This window comes from Chelonia mydas, chromosome 2 (genome assembly GCF_015237465.2).
Source record: "Chelonia mydas isolate rCheMyd1 chromosome 2, rCheMyd1.pri.v2, whole genome shotgun sequence".
In the NCBI taxonomy this organism is placed as follows: Eukaryota; Metazoa; Chordata; order Testudines; family Cheloniidae; genus Chelonia; species Chelonia mydas.
In genome coordinates, this window is record NC_057850.1 from 103,448,869 (window position 1) to 103,468,788 (window position 19,920).

The following is a 19,920-nucleotide window of genomic DNA, read 5'->3' on the forward strand; positions in this document are numbered from 1 at the left end:
GTGCGAACATCTGACAATGAAATGGGATGTTCTTAATTTTTTCCCAGTTTGAGCTCAGCCCAGCTATTTTGCCCTATCCAATGATCTTGTAAGCATATTTAACCAAATAAATTTTGAATGTACATTTAAGCACCAAGATGAACTGGTCAGTTGAAGCTCAAGTTAAATTAGGGTTCAGCTACACTTGAAAGTTACTAAGGATTAGGTCAGGGTGTGAATTTAAAGCTGTTCCTGAGTGACTCCAGCTGTGGGCACGCTTAACAGCTGAACAGGAATGACTGTGTGGAGAGGCCCTCAGTAACCTACCCCTCCTCCCCCATTACCAAATACTGCTTTTTAAATATTTTATTGTGTGCAAAGCTCTAATGAAAATACTGAAAAGGAATTCCCTTTCTTTCATCTGCACTCAAACCACATAGATTGGAATTAATGAAACCCTCCCACCCAAACCAAACCCTTTAGCAATATATTCTATCATCAATGTTGCACTTAGAAATTCCTGTAGTATTAAATGGAGAAAGTGGAGCCAAGCTGGAAACATAGATTACTAACTAAATATGAGCCTCAGTTGACCAGCTGCTGCTTATAGTTATTATACTATATTTCTTAGAATCAAGAACTGCAAATAGCCTGAGCTGTGGTCCCCTTAGGAACTGTGGCCTTTGTTCAGCAAGGGTGCCTAAGCATGTGCTTAACTTTAAGCATATGCTTATATGCTTAAGTGTTATCCTGAATAGTGATGGACATAAGGACATGCAGTAAGTGCTTTACTGGATCAGGCCCTGAAACTCTGGAGGTAAGAGAACTGGGGCCAAATTCTGCTCTCAATTGAGTTACGTTAAACTACTTACACAGGTGTAACGGACAGCAGAATTTGGCCCCAGCCAGCTCTCAGTTCTCCTGCCACCGCCTCTTTTTGAAGACATTTACAGTGGTGTATAGGGGTATGAAACATACCAAATCAAAATGACAATGTTTTACAGTCACTATGCACAAGTGTAAATTACTTCACAAGGTGCAAGGCCATGATGAAGCAGGTTCACAGTCCTCTGTTCCTATACAGTGATATGTATACTGAAGTCAGGGGAGTTATTCCAGCTTGAACTCAAATGCATTTGAAAGGAGAATTTGGCTGCTGGTTTAGGGCTTGATTCAAAGCCCACTGAAACAAATGGCAGTCTTTTAGCCTTAATCGTGTTGGGTCACAGTAGGTGGCAGTATGTGCAACAGTATTGAATTTAATAATCTTGGATGCCAGGAACACTTTAAACAAAACAAAACATGGCAATACCAGGCACTGTAGAAGATAATGCAAGAGAGTGGGAAAGTAAGTTAACATGCACCATTTCCTGGAAGTGACTGCTACTCACGTAGAATCTGTAGAGAAGCACCTGAATAAGCAGAATGCAAACACCGGGAGAGTATTTAAAGAGTTTATATCGGAAATTATATTTAGCAAATTTGAAAGAAATCCTTGGCAATTATAAAAGGAAAGCTGATGTTCTTTAATCTGCATGAGGACAAAAGGGAAAAATGTTGGGTTTGTTTGTTCGGTTTTTTTCATCCATTCCCCTGGATGCTTTCATAATAAATAAAAATAGACTGTCAGAACTAGAATCAACAGCAAAAATATCATTAGTCCACATGATTTCATACAAAATATTTGCTCATCACAATTATATTAATTGTAAAATCCTTATGTCTCATCAATGACTCCAGCACCTCCTTCTCCTAATACTCACAGAAAAAGACAGGCTTTACAGAGTGTCTACAAGTTTGTTAAATCTGGGTTCTGGTGGACCCAGTAAATCTAGAGTCATCTCTCTCTCTCCTTTGAGGCCGTGATCATGCAACTTGTTCCATGCTGGTGGACCCCGTAGATCACAAGGTACCCCATTATCTTGAATGGGTTCTCTATGGGCACAGAGGTCCTCCCACAAAGAATGAATTGAAGAATCAGGCCTAAACACGGGTAGACATAGCTCAAGCACCTACACTGATTGCAACTATGGCAGTCTTGCCTGGAGAGGTGTCTTTTCAGATAAACAGGATGCATTTATAGTTTTAGGGTGAAGCCAACACCTTGAACTCAATAATAGCCAGTTGAGCATTGTTGTAATGTGTAATATAATGTAATGAAATGTTGCTGTGTAATAGATATATATGGAGCTCTAGATGCAGCCTTGATACTTTCAAGATAGGCATGAATTGTCAGCTTAGCTTACTGATGTGCTGATTACAGCTGCTTTTTTAGCCCGGGTTTACACTGCAAGTTTAGGTCGAATTTAGCAGCGTTAGATCAATTTAACCCTGCACCCGTCCACACAACGAAGCCATTTTTGTCGACTTAATGGGCTCTTAAAATCAATTTCTGTACTCCTCCCTGATGAGGGGATTAGCGCTGAAATCGACATCACCGGGTCAAATTTGGGTTAGTGTGGATGCAATTCGACGGTATTGGCCTCCGGGAGCAATTCCACAGTGCTCCATTGTGACCGCTCTGGACGGCATTCTCAACTCGGATGCACTGGCCCGGTAGACAGGAAAAGCCCTGTGAACTTTTGAATTTCATTTCCTGTTTGGCCAGTGTGGCCAGCTCATCATGGACCATGGAGTCCCAGAATCGCAAAAGAGCTCCAGCATGGACCGAACAGGAGGTATTGGATCTGACTGCTGTATGGGGAGATGAATCTGTGCTATCAGAACTCCATTCCGAAAGACAAAATGCCAAAATATTTGAAAAAATCTCCAAGGGCATGAAGGTCAGAGGCTATCACAGGGACCTGCAGCAGTGCTGCGTGAACCTTAAGGAGCTTAGGCAAGCCTACCAAAAAACCCAAGAGGCAAATGCCTGCTCAGGGTCAGAGCCCCAGACATGCCTCTTCTACGATGAGCTGCATGCGATTCTAGGGGGTGCCCCTACCATTTCTCCACCCCTGTACGTGGACTCCTGCAAGGGGGGAGTCTCACGCAAAAGTGTTGAGGATTTTGGGGACGAGGAAGATGATAGCACACACACCAGGCAAGTGGAGAAACCGTTCTCCCCAACAGCTAGGAACTGTTTATCAACGTGGGCTCCCGGACCTTGAAGACGGAGAAGGCACCTCTGGTGAGTGTACCTTTGTATATATAATACACGGTTTAAAAGCAAGCATGTTCAATGATTAATTTGTCCTGAAGACTTGGATGCATTTGTGGCCAGTACAGCTACTGGAAAAGTCTGTTAACGTGTCTGGGGATGGGGCAGAAATCCTCCAGGGACATCTCAATGAAGCTGTCCTGGAGGTACTCCCAAAGCCTTTGCAAAAGGTTTCTGGGGAGGGCAACCTTATTGTGTCCTCCATGGTAGGACACTTTACCATGGCAGACCAGTAGCACGTAGTCTGGAATCATTGCATAAGAAAGTATGGCAATGTGTGGTCCTGGTGTTTGCTGGCATTCAAGCAACATCCGTTCTTTATCTCTGTGTTATCCTTAGGAGAGTGATATCATTCATAGTCATCTGGTTGAAATAGGGGAATTTTATTAAGGAGACATCAGAGGTGTTCCTACTGGGCTGTTTGCCTGTGGCTGAAAAGAAATCATCCCTGCTGTTAGCCATGTGGTGAGGGGAGGGGTGAAGCTATCCCAGAGAATTGGGTGTGGGGGTGTTTAGTTGGGTTTGTGCTGCACGTTAACCCAAAAACATCAGCCCCTCCTTTTAAATGGCCAATGTGTCTTTTTCAGTTTTAGTCTCCCTTTTTTTCCTCCCACAGCTGCAAATGTTTCAATGCTGCAACTAGCATCTCCGGGCCAGAGGCTAGCACAGATAAGAAGGCAAAAAAACCACACTCGCTATGAAATGTTCTCTGAGCTCATGCAGTCCACCCAAACTGAAAGAGCCCAGCAGAATGCGTGGAGGCAGACAATGACAGAGTCCAGGAAAGTACAAAATAAACTCGAGGACAGATGGCTGGAGCAGCAGGAGAGGGGGCAGCAGCATGATGAAAGGAGACAGGATGCAATGCTGAGGCTACTGGAGGATCAAACTGATATGCTCCGGCGTATGGTTGAGATGCAGGAAAGGCACAGACCGCCACTGCAACCCCTGTGTAACCAACTGCCCTCCTCCCCAAGTTCCATAGCCTCCTCACCCAGACGCCCAAGAACGCAGTGAGGGGGTCTCAGGCCACCCAGCCACTCCACCCCAAAGGACTGCCCAAGCAACAGAAGGCTGGCATTCAATAAGTTTTGAAGTGCAGTGTGGGCTTGTCCTTCCCTTCTCCCCTACCCCTCCCAGGCTACCTTGGCAGTTATCCCCCTATTTGTGTGACAAATTAATAAAGAATGCTTGATTTTGAAACAACAATGACTTTATTGCCTCTGCAAGCGGTGATCAAAGGGGGGAGGGAAGGGCAGCTGGCTTACAGGGAAGTAGAGTAAACCAAGGGGGTGGGTTTTCATCAAGGAGAAACAAACAGAACTGTCACTCCGTAGCCTGGTCAGCCATGAAACTGGTTTTCAAAGCTTCTCTGATGCGCAGCGCGTCCTGCTGTGCTCTGCTAACGGCCCTGGTGTCTGGCTGCACGTAATCAGCGGCCAGGCGATTTGCCTAAACTTCCCACCCTGCCATAAACATCTCCCCCTTACTCTCACAGATATTGTGGAGCACACAGCAAGCAGTAATAACAATGGGAATATTGGATTCGCTGAGGTCTAACCGAGTCAGTAAACTTCGCCAGTGCGCTTTTAAATGTCCAAATGCACATTCTACCACCATTCTGCACTTGCTCAGCCTATAGTTGAACAGCTCCTGACTACTGTTCAGGGTGTCTGTGTACGGCTTCATGAGCCATGGCATTAAGGGGTAGGCTGGGTCCCCAAGGATAACTATAGGCATTTCAACATCCCCAACCGTTATTTTCTGGTCTGGAAAGTAAGTCCCTTGCTGCACCTGTTCATACAGACCAGAGTTCCTGAAGATGCGAGCGTCATGTAGCTTTCCCGGCCATCCCACGTTGATGTTGGTGAAATGTCCCTTGTGATCCACCAGTGCTTGCAGCACCATTGAAAAGTACCCCTTTCGGTTTATGTACTGGCTGTCTTGGTGGTCCGGTCCCAAGATATGGATATGGGTTCCATCTGTGGCCCCACCACAGTTAGGGAATCCCATTGCAGCAAAGCCATCCACTATGACCTGCACATTTCCCAGAGTCACTACCCTTGATAGCAGCAGCTGAGTGATTGCGCTGGCTACTTGCATCACAGCAGCCCCCACAGTAGATTTTCCCACTCCAAATTGATTCCCGACTGACCGGTAGCTGTCTGGCTTTGCAAACTTCCAAAAGGCTATCACCACTCACTTGTGAACTGTGAGGGCTGCTTTCATCTTGGTATTCTTACACTTCAGGGCAGGGGAAAGCAAGTCACAAAGTTCCATGAAAGTGGCCTTATGCATAAGAAAGTTTCACAGCAACTGGGAATCATCCCAGACCTGCAACACTAAGCGGTCCCACCAGTCTGTGCTTGTTTCCCAGGCTCAGAATTGGCGTTCCACAGCATGAGCCTGCCCCATTGCCACCAGGATGGCCAAATTGCCAGGGCCTGTGCTTTAAGAGAAGTCTGTGTCCATGTCCTCATCACTGCGCTGCCATCGCCTCCTCGCCTGCTTTTGCAGGTTCTGGTTCTGCATATACTGCATGATAATGTGCGCGGTGTTTACAATGCTCATAACTGTCGCGGTGATCTGAGCGGGCTCCATGCTTGCTGTGGTATAGCGTCTGCAGGAGAGCAGGGTTGCAGGGGAAGCGGTGGTTGGATGACCAGTTTTGCAGACCTACTGCACCATCTGTTGCCAGGACACAACAGCTGAGTGGGCTGCACACTTGCCATGGTATGGCAAGACAAGAGCAGCTGAGCAGAGTTGCAACGGAAGTGCACAGCGAGACCACCAGGAGAGCAGAGTGCCAGCGGAAGCGGTGGATGACGACGATGATGGTTAGCAGTCCTACTGCACTGTCTGCTGCCAGGACTCAACAGCTGAGCAGGCTGCACGCTTGCCGTGGTATGGCGAGACAAGAGCAGCCGAGCAGAGTTGAAGCAGCCCTACGAGACCACCAGGAGAGCAGAGTGCCAGCGGAAGCGGTGGATGATGACGGTCATATAGAGGACCTGGAAGTGGATTCATAGCATCAGGAGAGCAGAGTGACAGCAGAAGCGGTGGATGTTGATGATGACGGTTAGCAGTCCTACTGCATGGTCTGCTGAAAGCAGTATGGCGCCCGCATGGAAAAAAGGCGCGAAACGATCGTCTGCCATTGCTTTCATGGAGGGAGGGGTGACTGACGACATGTACCCCAAACTACCCGCCATAATGTTTTTGCCCCATCAGGTATTAGGAGCTTAACCCAGAACCTGTGGCGGAGACTGCAGGAACGGTGGGATAGCTACCCACAGTGCAACGCTCTGAAAGTCAACGCGCTCGGTACTGTGGACGCACTCCGCCGACTTAATGCACTTAGTGGGGGGACACACAATCGACTGTATAAAATAGCCTTCTAAAAAATTGACTTCTATTAATTCGACCTAATTTCATAGTGTAGACATACCCTTAGTATTCAGAACTGTATGCAGACCTGTCGTCAAGTGGTGTGCATCTAGTGCAATGGTTACACATTTGGGCAGGTCTGTTGCATTGGGTTTTTTTTAAATGGAATGCACATATTCTGTCAAATAAGAAAAGGGTCCAGTTCAAAGCTGCCCCTGAAGTATAATAAATATGGTTGCCTCTAGCTTGCAGGATGAGGGCCTAGTGGATGAGCACAGAATTCATGCCCTGCAAGGAAATAGCCACGGAGAGAGAGAGAGAGAGAGAGAGAGAATCAACCCTGTAGAAAATTAAAAACACATAAAATTCACATTTAATTGAGACTTGCTTATGTTAGGTGAAAAATTCAGAAACTACTGACATTGCCTCAGAAGCCTTGATCAAATTGTCTCCACTTCCATTGCTGCTTCTACTCAGAACTGGATGAAAGAGGGTTTTTTCACCTTCTTTCCCACCTAAGCTGCCCATCTGGGGTTTTTGCCTAAAAGTTAATAAAGTTTCTCCTGCTTACGCCCTCAGGTATCTCTCAGGAGTCTTGAGTGCACTAAAAATACCCCATGTTGCTGACAAGTGGAATCAGCAACAGGTGTGGCTTAAACAGCAACATTTCAATGAGGATTTTGGGGAAAAAATAGTTGATATATGTTTACAACATTAATTGTATTTTAATGGAGTTTTTGGTTTGGGAATAGTATAAGTGAGTGAAATTGCTGTGGCGTAGATTTTAAAATTTACAACTGCATCAGTGTTTTATTTCTTCCAGTTAGTGCGAGTGAGTCAAAGTGCCCCATAATGTGTACTTCAAACTGTCAGTGAGGACAGTCCAATTACTGCAGAATTACAGCTGTACATAACCGGCTGATATTCCTCAGACTGATTTTTAGATACATTATGCAGAGCAATGTGAGTCTAAGAAAGGATTGTGGGCATTCCATTTAGCAAAATAGAGTGCACTGAAATTAAATTCACTTCTGTTGGAAACTTTACACTCACCCTCTCTGTACATTTTGTTGTTGTCCATTTTCATTATTAGGCCTGAGCTCAGAGTTGATGTAAGTGGATACTGTGCACTGACTTCATTTGTTTGTCTTGTATCAATTGATTTACACCCTTTGCATCAAGACTGAATGGATTTTACAATCTGATTTATCCTATACAACATGCTACTGTCTGACAAACACATTATAGTTAAATGACAGTAATGTAAAATTAGATTCCCATCATTCATAAGAATGGCCATACTGGGTCAGACCAAAGGTCCATATAGCCCAGTATCCTGTCTTCTGACAGTGGCCAATGCCCGGTGCCCCAGAGGGAATGAACAGAACAGGCAATCATCAAGTGATCCATCCCCTGTCACCCATTCCCAGCTTCTGGCAAACAGGTTAGGACACCATCCCTGCCCACCCTGGCTAATAGCCATTGATCGACCTGTCCTCCATGAATTTATCTAGTTCTTTTTTGAATTCTGTTATAGTCTTGGCCTTCACAACATCCTCTGGCAAGGAGTTCCACAGGTTGATTGTGCATTGTGTGAAGAAATACTTCCTTTTGTTTGTTTTAAACCTGCTGCCTATTAATTTCATTTGGTGACCCCTAGTTTTTGTGTTACAAGAAGGAGTAAATAACACTTCCTTATTTACTTTCTCCACACCAGTCATGATTTTATAGACTTCTATGATATATCCCCTTAGTCATCTCTTTTTCAAGATGAAAAGTCTCAATCTTCTTAATCTCTCCTCATATGGAAGCTATTCCATACCCGTAATCATTTTGTTGCCCTTTTCCAATTCCAATACAGTAACTCCTCACTTAAAGTCATCCCGGTTAACACTGTTTCGTTTTTAGGTTGCTGATCTATTAGAGAACATACATGTTTAAAGTCGCGCAGTGTTCCATTATAAGGTTGTTCGGCTCGCTGCTCTCTGCCCACCTGCCTGGCGCTCCTGCTGGGGAGCAGGGTCGGGGTACGGGGACTTGCCCCACTCCGCCCACCCAGCGTTCCAGCCAGGAAGCGGGGTCGGGGCGCGGGGGCTTGCCCCACTCCGCCAGCCCGGTGTTCCAGCCCGGGAGTGGGGTCAGGGCATGGGGGCTTGCCCCACTCCACCCACCCGGCGTTCCAGCTGGGGAGTGGGCAAGCCCCCATCCCCACGCCCCATCAGCAGTGCACGGTGAGCGGAATGAGGCAAGCCCCCACGCCCCGACCCTGCTACGCCCCTGCTTCAACCAAGCTTCACAATCATCATTGGTGAGTATAGTATTAAATTGTTTGTTTAAAATTATTTAAAACTTATACTATATATGAATACAATGTCTCTTGTCTGGCGAAAAAAATTTCCCTGGAGCCTAACCCACCTATTTACATTAATTCTTGTGGGAAAATTGAATTCACCTTACATCGTTTCGGTTAAAGTAGCATTTTTCAGGAATATAACTACAACGTTAAGTGAGGAGTTACTGTGTATCTTTTTTGAGATGGGACGACCACATCTGCTTGCCGTATTCAAGATGTGGGCATACCATGGATTAATATTGAAGCAATATGATATTTTCTGCCTTATTATCTATTCCTTTCTTAATGATTCCCAACATTCAATAATCATTTCATAGTGCACACAAGTATGCCATGGTGCATCCAGTTATTTTTTCAAATATTATTAATCCAAAAAGGATGATCTCTCCTGTGTTTATCTTAATTATGCACATGGAGACCGATTCTGTCCTCGGTTAGAGAACTGGGATTACTCAGGTGTACATTAGGGCAGAATTTGGCTGATGAAGGAAAACTATTTATATATAAATATAAAAATATTTTTGGATGTTTTTCTGCATTTATATATTGATTTCAATTACAGTGCAGAATACAATGTATTATTTTTTATTACGAATATTGGCACTGTAAAAAGTTGAGGCATGAAGGGACATACGAATGTTTAGAATATCTGGCATGTAAATACCTTGCAACGCTGGCTACAACAGTGCCTTGTGAACGCCTGTTTTCTCTTTCAGGTGACATTGTAAATAAGTAGCAGGCAGCGTTATCTCCTGTAAATGTAAACAAGCTTGTTTGTCTTAGTGATTGGCTGAACAAGAAGTGGGACTGAGTGGACTTGTAGGCTCTAAAGTTTTACATTGTTTTGTTTTTGAGTGCAGTTATGTAAAAAAATAAATTCTGCATTTGTAAGTTGCACTTTCATGATAAAGAGATTGCACTACAGTGCTTGTATGAGGTGAACTGAAAAATGCTATTTCTTTTATCTTTTTTACAGTGCAAATATTTGTAATAAAAATAATATAAAGTGAGCACTCTGCACTTTGTATTCTGTGTTATAATTGAAATAAATATGTTTGAAAATGTAGAAAAACATCCAAAATATGTATAATACATTTAAATTGGTATTCTATTATTAACAGTGCGATTAAAACTGTGAGCTGGGCTGCAGCTGGGAGTGGGGCCGTGGTTGGAGCTGGGGGCCCCGGCCGGGCTTGGGACAGGGCTGCAGCCAGGAGCGGGGCCGCAGTTGGAACTGGAGTCGGAGCTGCAGCTGGGGCCGCAGTTAGGGGTTAGAGGCCGCAGCCAAGAGTGGGCCTGTGGTTGGAAGTGGGGCCAGTGCTGCAACTGGTGCCACAGCCAGGAGTGGGGCTGCTGTCGGGGCAGCAGCTGGGAGTGGGCCCGCGGTTGGGGCGGGGGCCGCGGCTGGGAGTCGGGTCGGGGGCTGCAGTTGGAAGTGGGGTCAGGGGCTGCAGCTGAGGCCGTGCTTGGGGTTGAGGGCCTGTGGCCTGGAGAAGGCCCGTGGTTGGAGCTGGGGCTGGGAGCAGGGCCGTGGTCAGTCCAGAACTGCAGCTGGGGCCGTGGCCGGGAGTGGGGCTGGGAGCTGGTGGCTGAGGCCGGGGCCAGAGAGGAGCTGGGGACAGAGCAGGGTGGGGTGGTGCTCCCTTCCCCCTGTGGCACCCTGGGTCCTGCTGCGCCCCCAAGGGGCACACCCTACAATTTATGAACCACTGGCCTATGGGCTGCAGCAGTGCCCAGGATCTCTGCAACACATCCATAACATGTCTCACCTCCCCCATCTACCACGATCATGCTTGGTATGCCAGGATTTGTGTTGGAAGGCAGCCTTATAGTTGGCTTCTGCAGAGCCTGCACTGGGAAGTCTCCTCCATCCTGGGCCCCTTTATGCAGCTCTGGCCCCTTTATCTGATGTAAGGAGGCTGGAGTAGATGAGCATCTCATCCCTTATGTCAACTCTGTGCCAGCTGGAATATCCCCCTGCAGAAAGGGTATTAGGGCTGTTTCTGCTCCTTCATTTTGCCAGTGCATTGTAAAACGATATCTTGTGACTGTGAGAATTGGGCCTAAGGTCAACAGGGATGGCTGAATCTGGCACTGAATAGCTGACAGACTGGTTGACAGATTATACCTCATTGCCTGACTTTGGGACAGTATCAAGGTCATCACCCGTTTGCCTTTTACCCACAAAATAGTAATATTTCTGACACGTTTTTTCATATCTGGGTGAACCCAGAGACCAAGAGCACTGGATAGGAGGACAGTAATATTACTATGCAGTTTTCCCTTTTATAAATTAGATCAGAAGTTGCAAATGAGTGGAGGAATATAACTGTTAACCAATAACAATAGTATGTCTGACATCAGTCAGCCTGAAATTACTCTCTTGTAATGGTTAACTGCCTTCCTGACAATTCACAGCAGGGGGTGATTTTTCCTTCATAAAAAGTTAAGATAAAAAGCAAGAGAAAAATTCCTGTATGTTTTGATCATCATGTGTGTTGAAATCAGTTTGTTCAATGTAATCATCATTTTCTAATCTCCAGGTATGAAGGAACAGAGCAGTTTTGATCTTGCAACAATTGATGGGAAAAAGAAGCCAATAAAAGAAATTAGATGAAATGTAATATATTTTCTGTTAATTTTCTGTCAGGCTTTAGCCAGGGTTTTGGGAAGGTCCAGTGGGGTCAAAGTCTTACCTGGCTTATATAGTGTTTCATTGTGCAGTGGTCTGGATAGAGCAACACATACAGTGTTAAAAAGGTAGTGGAAAATCATGCGTTGCTAGCACACACTATTTTCAAGATACAAATTTTGCTATTTGTCATCAAAATGAGTCCAAATATATCAAAGCATTTGCGTTCATTGAATAAGTCCATTAAAAAAATAAATTTGAGTAATCAGAGCATAAAACATTCTTATTATAAAACATCTTATATTCTATTCGATAATGCAAAGATGTCCATGAAGAATTTTAGCAAATTTTGTACACACCAGAAATCATCTTTGATTAAAAACAAGAAAGGGAAATTTCATTCCAAAGGGTAATTTATTTATGAAAAGTTATAAGTAATTTAGGATGAATGTGCCACACTGCTGCTGTATTAAGGTCTGATATTAGACCTACTGAACTCTATGGGAGTCTTTCTCTTATCTTTAACGGAAGTTGAATTGGATTCTTAATTTGTACATTATATACATCAGTATTTTGTGTTGAATTATATGAATTATTTGTCAAAAGTACTCAAAATTAACTGGCCTGAGCTAGAACTTTGTCTGTAAACCATGAATAGTTTGTGCTAGGGTTGGTTTGTCTCAATACCTTCTATAGATTGTTTTTGCAAACTTTATTGGCCCTAGGATATCCACAGACTTTATCAGGCTATTATTCATAGAGTGTTATGAATTCAATCCTGGTTCAGAAGAACAGGCTACATTAGGCAAATCACATGGTTTCTGATTGGCTGATGTTGTCCCCAAGGGAATCAGTCTCCAGCTCAGCAGAAGCCATTTTGATTCTTAGAGGATCCAACTGACCTCTGACAGTGGAATGGGTTATTTCTGGTGTTTAGGGCAACTGTGTCCTAGTGCAGGAGTGATTAAAAAGCTCCACATTTAGGGAACATGATCTACCCAAAGTGAACTCAATTTGCAGGAATGAGCTTACTCTTGCTTTACTTGATCATTGTAGGAGCGGACTTTCACTTTGTGTTATCAACAGACCTTGCCCATTCAGGCAGTAGAAGGACCATAGAAGGCAAAAAAAAGCAACAACACTATATGTATAATTTAACTGAAAAGACTTATGTAGCCATATGGAGAGCGTCCCCCTACGAAACACGTGATTACATGTATTGCTCATCTAGGCAACAAGCCAACACACACTTTGATTTTTTAATCTGTATATACAGAGAACTTGATCCCAGCCATACTGATACCTTGATTATGGCCCAGTCAAGTTTTTGAATTCAAGTGAGGAATAAGCAGCAAAAAGATACATGACCCAATCCAGTTGTCTTGTGAATGTTCTTATAATTGAAGACCAGGAAAGGAAAAAAATTCAGAAAATATATGTTATATAAATACAGAATGATTTTCAGTGTGTCAGTTGCTTTATACATGGACTGTCCATGTCATATAAAGAGAAACCATCAGATGCCAGTAACAAAAAGACAAATGTTGGCACCAAATAAATATAGCCCTAATTAAGAACTCACAGATCAGAGTCGGTAAAAAAAACAAACCAAAACCCCCACTTCTGTTAGTCTGTCATACCCCAGGAGCACCCCACTCCCTTCTTCATTTGTTCTGGCTTGTCCTTGCTTCTGTGCTGCGTCCATGGAGTTTTTAGTGAATCTGGTCTTAAAGGAGTCCAATAAAAGTCTATTTTATTCTTGAGAGTGAGTAAACTAATCCCTACAAAAAAGGAGTCCAGAAAGAGGTGCCAAGTGCAAAATGAAGGGGCTGTTTTTCAGATGTTTCTTGTTCCAGTAAAGTCTTTCCTCACTATATAGACTTTTAAAAGAGATAGCCAAGTCTCCATGGTGAAGGGAATTTCCTTTGCCCCTTTTAAAGTCTAATAATAATGCTTAGCAATTAAATGGCACTTTATATCTTTGAATCACTGTACAAACTCTAAGGCCCAATCCTTACCTAGGAAAGTAGTTCCAGTAACGTCAGGAGAATTGCTTGTGCAAGTAAAGGCTGCAGGACTGACCATTAATTAGTGAATCCTCCCATCATTATTATTATTTTATTTATTTGTATTACCATGGCACCTAGTCCTGGACCAGGAACCCAAAGCAGTGAAGATATGCTGAGGACCAAGCCCTTCTTCTTTTGAAATGAGACTGCCCAGCAATATTTTATGTAACTCCGTGTCTCTTACTTTGAAGGCGCTGAAACTGATTCTGTGCAAACAATGTTTAATGAAGGGATGTATCTCAAAACAGAGTAGGCATTTGACTGTGATCTCCTTGTAGAACAAACAAGAGGAATCAGTAAAGGCCTTTCTTATCAAATTTGTAACCGTAAGTAAAGAATAATAGCACCCAGTGAGAAAATAGTACTTCACCAGTTGCTGTATCCATCCCCAGTTCTCATGCACTCAGCATCTTTGCTTCTAGACACTGGAGGTCAGATCCTGGCCCCACTCAGGTCAATGGAGTTTTGCCTTTGATTTCAGTGGAGGCAGGATTTCACCCCAGATCACACCAGAATATTTGAAGGTAAATTGTCTGAATAAGTTTGAAGCACATTAATAAGGAAAATGCAGTCTGAGACTTCCCTTGTGCAATGTATCTTGGGTATTTTTGAACTATTATTCACAGCGTCAGAAATACTTTCAATCCAGTGAATTTCTCTAGTATGGATAACATTCAAAAAGAGGGATGGACGAAGGGGTACATAGATCCAGCCCTTGTGTGCAGATATGTGGGGAGATAAGAAGGAGCCTTCACCCCTCTCTTGTACACCTTGTATGATGAGGGGGCAGTCACAGTCTGTGCTCTGGGGGAGTTTGTTACAAAGGAGAAAACATTATTTATTTAAATAACAAGAAGATAATAAACCCAGTACTGATCTGCTGTAGCGTAGCATGGCTGTATTCTCTGTCTCAGTCTCTGCAACTGTTCCTGTTGCTGTGTAGACATAGTCCAGAGCATTGATGGGAATTGTGGCATTGCATAGTGTCCTGCCAGAGGTGTGGTGACTTTAAACTTCTCCCTGAAGTTTAGCTCTTAGAGTTCATCTTTTTGCCCTGCCTCAGGTGCACACAAGCTCTCCACACCCCCTCCTCCCCCGCCCCCGCCTTTTTGGGCTCTTACAAGCTTTCCTCCACCCCTGCAGGCTCACACTGGTTCCCTCCCCCACATCCCCCTGGGGGGGGTTCAGCCATGCTCTTTTCTCTTGAGCTACCTGGGTTGCTATGGAAACTGTGGCAAATAACAACATTCTCCCCCACCTCTCCTCCCCCAGGAGAAGCTCCTTGAGCAACAGCAAGAACCAACTGCCACGGCTTGTGCCTCCTTCTCTCCCCACCCTTGGGAGCCCCAGAGAGGAGCATGAGACACACACTCAGCAACAGTGTCCCGCGTGCAGCAGTGCCATGCACCAGGTGGCTCAGAGCTGAGTGCTAGGTGAAGAGAGAGACACACACATACACCGAGTGAGAGAGAGAGAGTGTCCTGGACCTTCCCCAGGCCAGGTGCTGCTCCCTGCTCCCATTCCTCACCTCCTGCCACTCCTGACTTGAATTACCTTTGTCCCCTGTCTGCACTGGGGTTTCTGCTTTTCTTCCCTCTGCCAGGCTTTTGGCGTTTGAATGATGCACCTACTGTTGATCACATGGGGGGGCCTAAGGGGACCATTCATCCTGCACTCCTAGGAGGTGCTGACTGTTTCCATATAATTATGTTGATACAGAGGTGGGCAAATGAAACCCACCAAATAACTTATTCAATGAGTTTTCTGAAATTTTTCGAAAACATTTCCACCCTCCCCATTGCATAGGGTCAGGTGAGTAATTCTGAAATAGGCACAAATTTCATGCCATTTTTTCCAAATAAAATATTTGTGACTCAGCCCCCTCTCCCTCCTTTTCTCATTACTCGCCCCGCTCTGATTTGGTTGGTGTGTTTAGGCTTAATCTGTCTGGTTTGTTGCAGTCTGGCAGCCGTCCTCACTTGGCTGGGTTTCTTTCTTTTTTTTCTTTTGAGGTGGGAAGGGGAGGGAAGAAGAAGCAGGATAAAGTTTCCTGAGCAACAGAGTAAAACCACTTATGAAAGAAGAGAGCTGCAAGTGCAAAGTGAGGCTGTAAAGATCCCGGCAGGACTACTATGAATTCCTTACTATGCTCAGTCACTTTTTCTCCTCCTTTAGATCTGTATATATTTTTTTTTGGGTATGGCTTAGTGTAATCTGTATTAGCCACCCCAGGCTCCAGGGCACAGCAAGAATCGGTTGCCTAGCAGAGGTTGCTCTTTAAGGGCTGAACAGAATTGTACTGGAAACCTTAGGGAGGCTCTCATCCCTCCCTGGTTGCTTTAGAGAGGGATTCGCCTATTGGAGGTGGTCCTTGGTGCAGGTATTGTGTGCATGTGTGTACACAGTTCATGCATCACAGGTATTTGACAGTGTGTGTGAGAGAGGAACATTCTTGTTGAATAAACAGGTGCAGACAGTGCCCGGAGGGCAGCACTGACTGTCTGGCCACAGCAGAGAGAGGAGGTGAACATGAGTAGCCCCACCGCGAAGCCGACCTGCCTGTCACAGCCGATGGTGAAGAGTGTGCTGGTATATCGCAACGGTGACCCGTTCTTCCCGGGGCACCGGGTAGTCGTCCATGAGAAGAAGGTGTCCAACTTCGAGGTCTTCCTGAAAGAGGTGACAGGTGGGGTGAAGGCGCCTTTTGGGGCTGTGCGTAGCATCTACACCCCCCGGGGCGGACATCGCGTCCGTCAGCTGGAGGAGCTCCAGAGCGGAGAGCACTACGTGGCTGGTGGCAGGGAAGCCTTCAAGAAACTCAAGTGAGTGGTGAATGAAAAAAATAATTAGAAAATGTAATAAAACATTCGCATTGAACCTTTATTATTTGTATTGCGGCAGCGCCGTGGAGCCCCAGTTATGGACTAGGATCCTACTGTGCCAGGCACTGTACAAATACAGAATAGAAAGACTGTCCCTGCCCCAAAGAGTTTAAAATCTAAGTAAATGTAACAGAGGAAATGTAATGCAGCTTTGTGTAGTGGGGAGAGGGTTCCCTCTTTAAGGCTTAACATAGAATTAGCATTCTAGTATCTCTGCTTGGCACTTTACAAAAATAAAAGAAACAGTCCGTAACACCAAGAGATACACCATCCTTGCAGCATAATGTATTATTTTCACTGCATGGTAACTGCCTGCATTTGGGAGGAACATTTGGTGCTCAGTAATATTTGGGGAAGCCGCACTGGAAGAATACAGTGCAGAAGTGTGTGTGATAAAGTTGGATGAGCCTTGCAGATTAGACCTTCCAAACAATTTTGTTTCTTGATTGGTTTTTTAAATGTTTAAAATATTCTGTTCATTCCAGGTAGGTACATGGCTCTCTATATAACCATAGTAGCTGAGTACCTCCTGTTATTTAAAAGATGACAGTGTTTTTGCTCTCTCCCTGCCCTACCCTGCCCTGCCACCAAAAAGCATGCTTAGCGTTGTTGTTTTTTTGTTAACGAATGGTTGTGAGAATGTTGTGGGAAAGCCTTGGCGAAGTGGTGGGCTTAGGGTTAGTGCTTGTTCTATTTCTTCTGACAGTGAGTTCCGTACTCTTGGGCCTTTTAACAGAGATGATACGTAACTGTTGATAGTTGGGGAGCCCCCCACAATTTAAAGGTTCTGTGTGAACCCTGTCAGAGGAGATGACATGGGGGGTGAGGGTGGGAGCGCAAGCCGCATGGCCTTACAGTCACTCACTGCGCCGCCTTCAGTGTATCCCTCCCCCACCTTCAGCAGGTAGCTCAGGCTGTCCGGAGTGGGCTGAGCCCCTGTGCCCTGTCTGTGCCCCTCAGCTCCTGCAGCTAGAGGCATGTGCAGGAGGCCACTCTACCAGGCTGCTGCTGCTGTCTGTGTGGAAGGGCAGGCCATGGCAGGAGTCACCTCCAGCCCAGGATGGCATCACTGGGCACTGGCAGGGAAGGGAAGGAGCCAGGCTGCACTGGACACCCCTCACCACTCTCTCCCTGGGCTGGGGTTTGGTGTCACCTCCTCCCCCTCCCCTCTGCCAGATCCCAACCACCCTTGCAGGTTCCTGAGGGCCCCACAATACACAATGCCTCCTTCACCCTCTCCTGCCTGCGCTGCAGCCAGGGTACAGGAAGCGGCTGGCTTATATTGGTGGCCAGCAGCAGTCTGGAGGTGTTAGCTGCTTTGGTGCTGAGCGAGTGGGAAGGGACAGGAACTGCTGCCAGTCGCAGTGGGGAGGAGCAGGGAAGGGATGAGCTCTGCAAGGACGTGGGCCAGGGCAGCTCCTGGGCAAGTAGGGTGACCAGATAGCAAGTGTGAAATATTGGAATGGGGGTAATAGGAGCCTATATAGGATATCCTCTTGAGTATCGGAACTGTCCCTATAAAATCGGGCACCTGGTCACCTTATGGGCACGGCAAAGGGAATGAGGGAAGCAGCCCTCACTAGATGGTTCTGACATTCTGGTGTGAATCCTAGCAGAAATCTGTGGGGGCGGGGGAGCACGTGAACAACCGGGACCGAGAAAGGAATTGTGCTTTCAATAATTGCAGAATTATATATTTAAGGTTAAGTGGCTATTTCCCATCTTTAGAACTTGAACTTCAAACCCCCAAACCCTGCTTAGACCCCATAACTTACTCCTGACGGAATTCTGCACCAAAACAAATAAAATTTCTGCACACAATATTTTAAAATTTGGCAAATTTTATTTGTCAATAAATAAATGTGGAGGCTCCAGCATGGCAGGGGGGAGCACAGGCCACTAGCTGGACGGAGATGGGAGATCGCCCTGCAGCCCTCCACCTCCAGACATTGACTCGGTGGTGAGGCTGCACCTGACCCTGACACAGTGCTAGAGCCAGGCCTGCCCCAGAAATACCCCAGGGCCCTGTCCCTCCATGCAAGGCACACCAGGTATGGGCAGCCCAGCAGAATCCAAGTGTGGAGGAGCTTAGTGTGGGGAGATCCAGGTGTGGGGTGAGAGGGTTCTGGGTGGACAATCTGAGTGCAGACAGCTCAGTGGGGAGGATCTGGATGCACAGGGGTGTGTTGGGGGGTTCTGGGTGTGGGGGGAATGGAGCTCTGCAGGGGAAGTCAAGGTGCTGGGGGAATGGGGCTTGCTAGGGTGGGGGTCCAGGTGGTTTGCCAGGGTGGTCCAGGTGCAGGGCGGTGTGGGGCTCACTGAGGTTTGTGTTTGAGCGTAAGGGGCTCAGTGAGGGTAGCCTGGGTGGAGGGGTGGAGGTCTGGATGCGGGGTGGGGGTTTGGTGGTGGGGAGGGGTCTGAGTGCAGGGAGGGCTCCAGATGCAGGGGGTAAGGCTCAGCAAGCGGAGGTTCAGGTGTGGGGGACTCAGTGGGGTGGTTCTGGGTGTGGAGGGGAGTGAGGCTCGGGAGTGGAGTTTGGGTATGGGAGGGGGGGTCTGAATGGGGGTTGGGCAGAGGGAGGGGCAGCTCCCTGTACAGAGACTCCCTCCTCCCACAGCTGAGGAGCGATGGGGCCAGGAAGCTGGGCGTATGTGCGGTGCTTCTTGCAGCTGGGGGAGGTTTCCAAGGGTGGATCTGACCTGGACCAGGTCACTTCTTGCAGGAGAAGAGGCAGTCCTGTCCTCCACCCCCAGCCCAGCTGGGACTAGAGCTGAGCCTGACACAGGGTAGGAGCCACTGGTCTGGGCATCCCCTGTGGTGATCTACCTCTCTGACAGCTCCTCTGAGTGAGCAAAACAACACGCCCATGCTGCTGGGGAGGGGAGCATGACCACTTTTGCAGCTTCCTTTTGCTTCCCCGTTGGAAGTAATTTTTCTGTGGGGAAGCAAAGAAATCTGTGGGAGACATGAATTCTGCGCACACGCAGTGGTGCAGAATTCCCGCATTAGTATGCCATCTTCATGTCTGTCTCTTCTGACAATATACATTCTTTTTTAAAATGGTGCAATAGATATAGATTGGGATTTTCAAAAGCACTCAGCATTGGCCTAATCTTGCTCCTGGTGAAGTCAATGGGAATTTTATCACTATCTTCATTGAAAGCAGGATTAGGCCATTGCTGAGCACTTTTGAAAAATCCCACTCTACTGTAAAGCCACTGTCCAAGAAGAGGAAAAGTTGCCAATTATATAAAATTGCTTTTCTAAACATACCAGACCTGATCCTCTACTGCCTTCCAGCTTGTGTAGTCATTTTCAGCTGTGCTAAATGAAGGTATGCTGTGCGTGTACGTATGTATAGAGCTTGATCTTATGGCTTGTCCACACAGAGACTAATAGTGAGTGGCAAGCTGGGGTGTGAAGCCATAGCGCTGTAGCCTACTGCACACTAATTAGAT

General features: G+C 46.1%; 1 protein-coding gene across 4 annotated transcripts in view; it reads left to right on the top strand.

Annotated features, from left to right (window-relative positions):
• The window catches only part of DCDC2 (doublecortin domain containing 2), a 139,956-nt gene that overhangs the window by 623 nt on the left and 119,413 nt on the right, over window positions 1-19,920 (top strand). For 2 of the 4 annotated variants that reach the window (XM_043540045.1, XM_037893046.2), the window contains exon 2: window positions 16,048-16,402. In XM_043540045.1, the coding sequence (XP_043395980.1) occupies window positions 16,110-16,402 (293 nt within the window). In that variant the 5' untranslated portion in view covers window positions 16,048-16,109. Of the gene's footprint in view, window positions 1-15,590; window positions 16,403-19,920 lie in introns of those variants that run through there. The other 2 variants (XM_043540043.1, XM_037893045.2) reach the window with 2 other exon arrangements.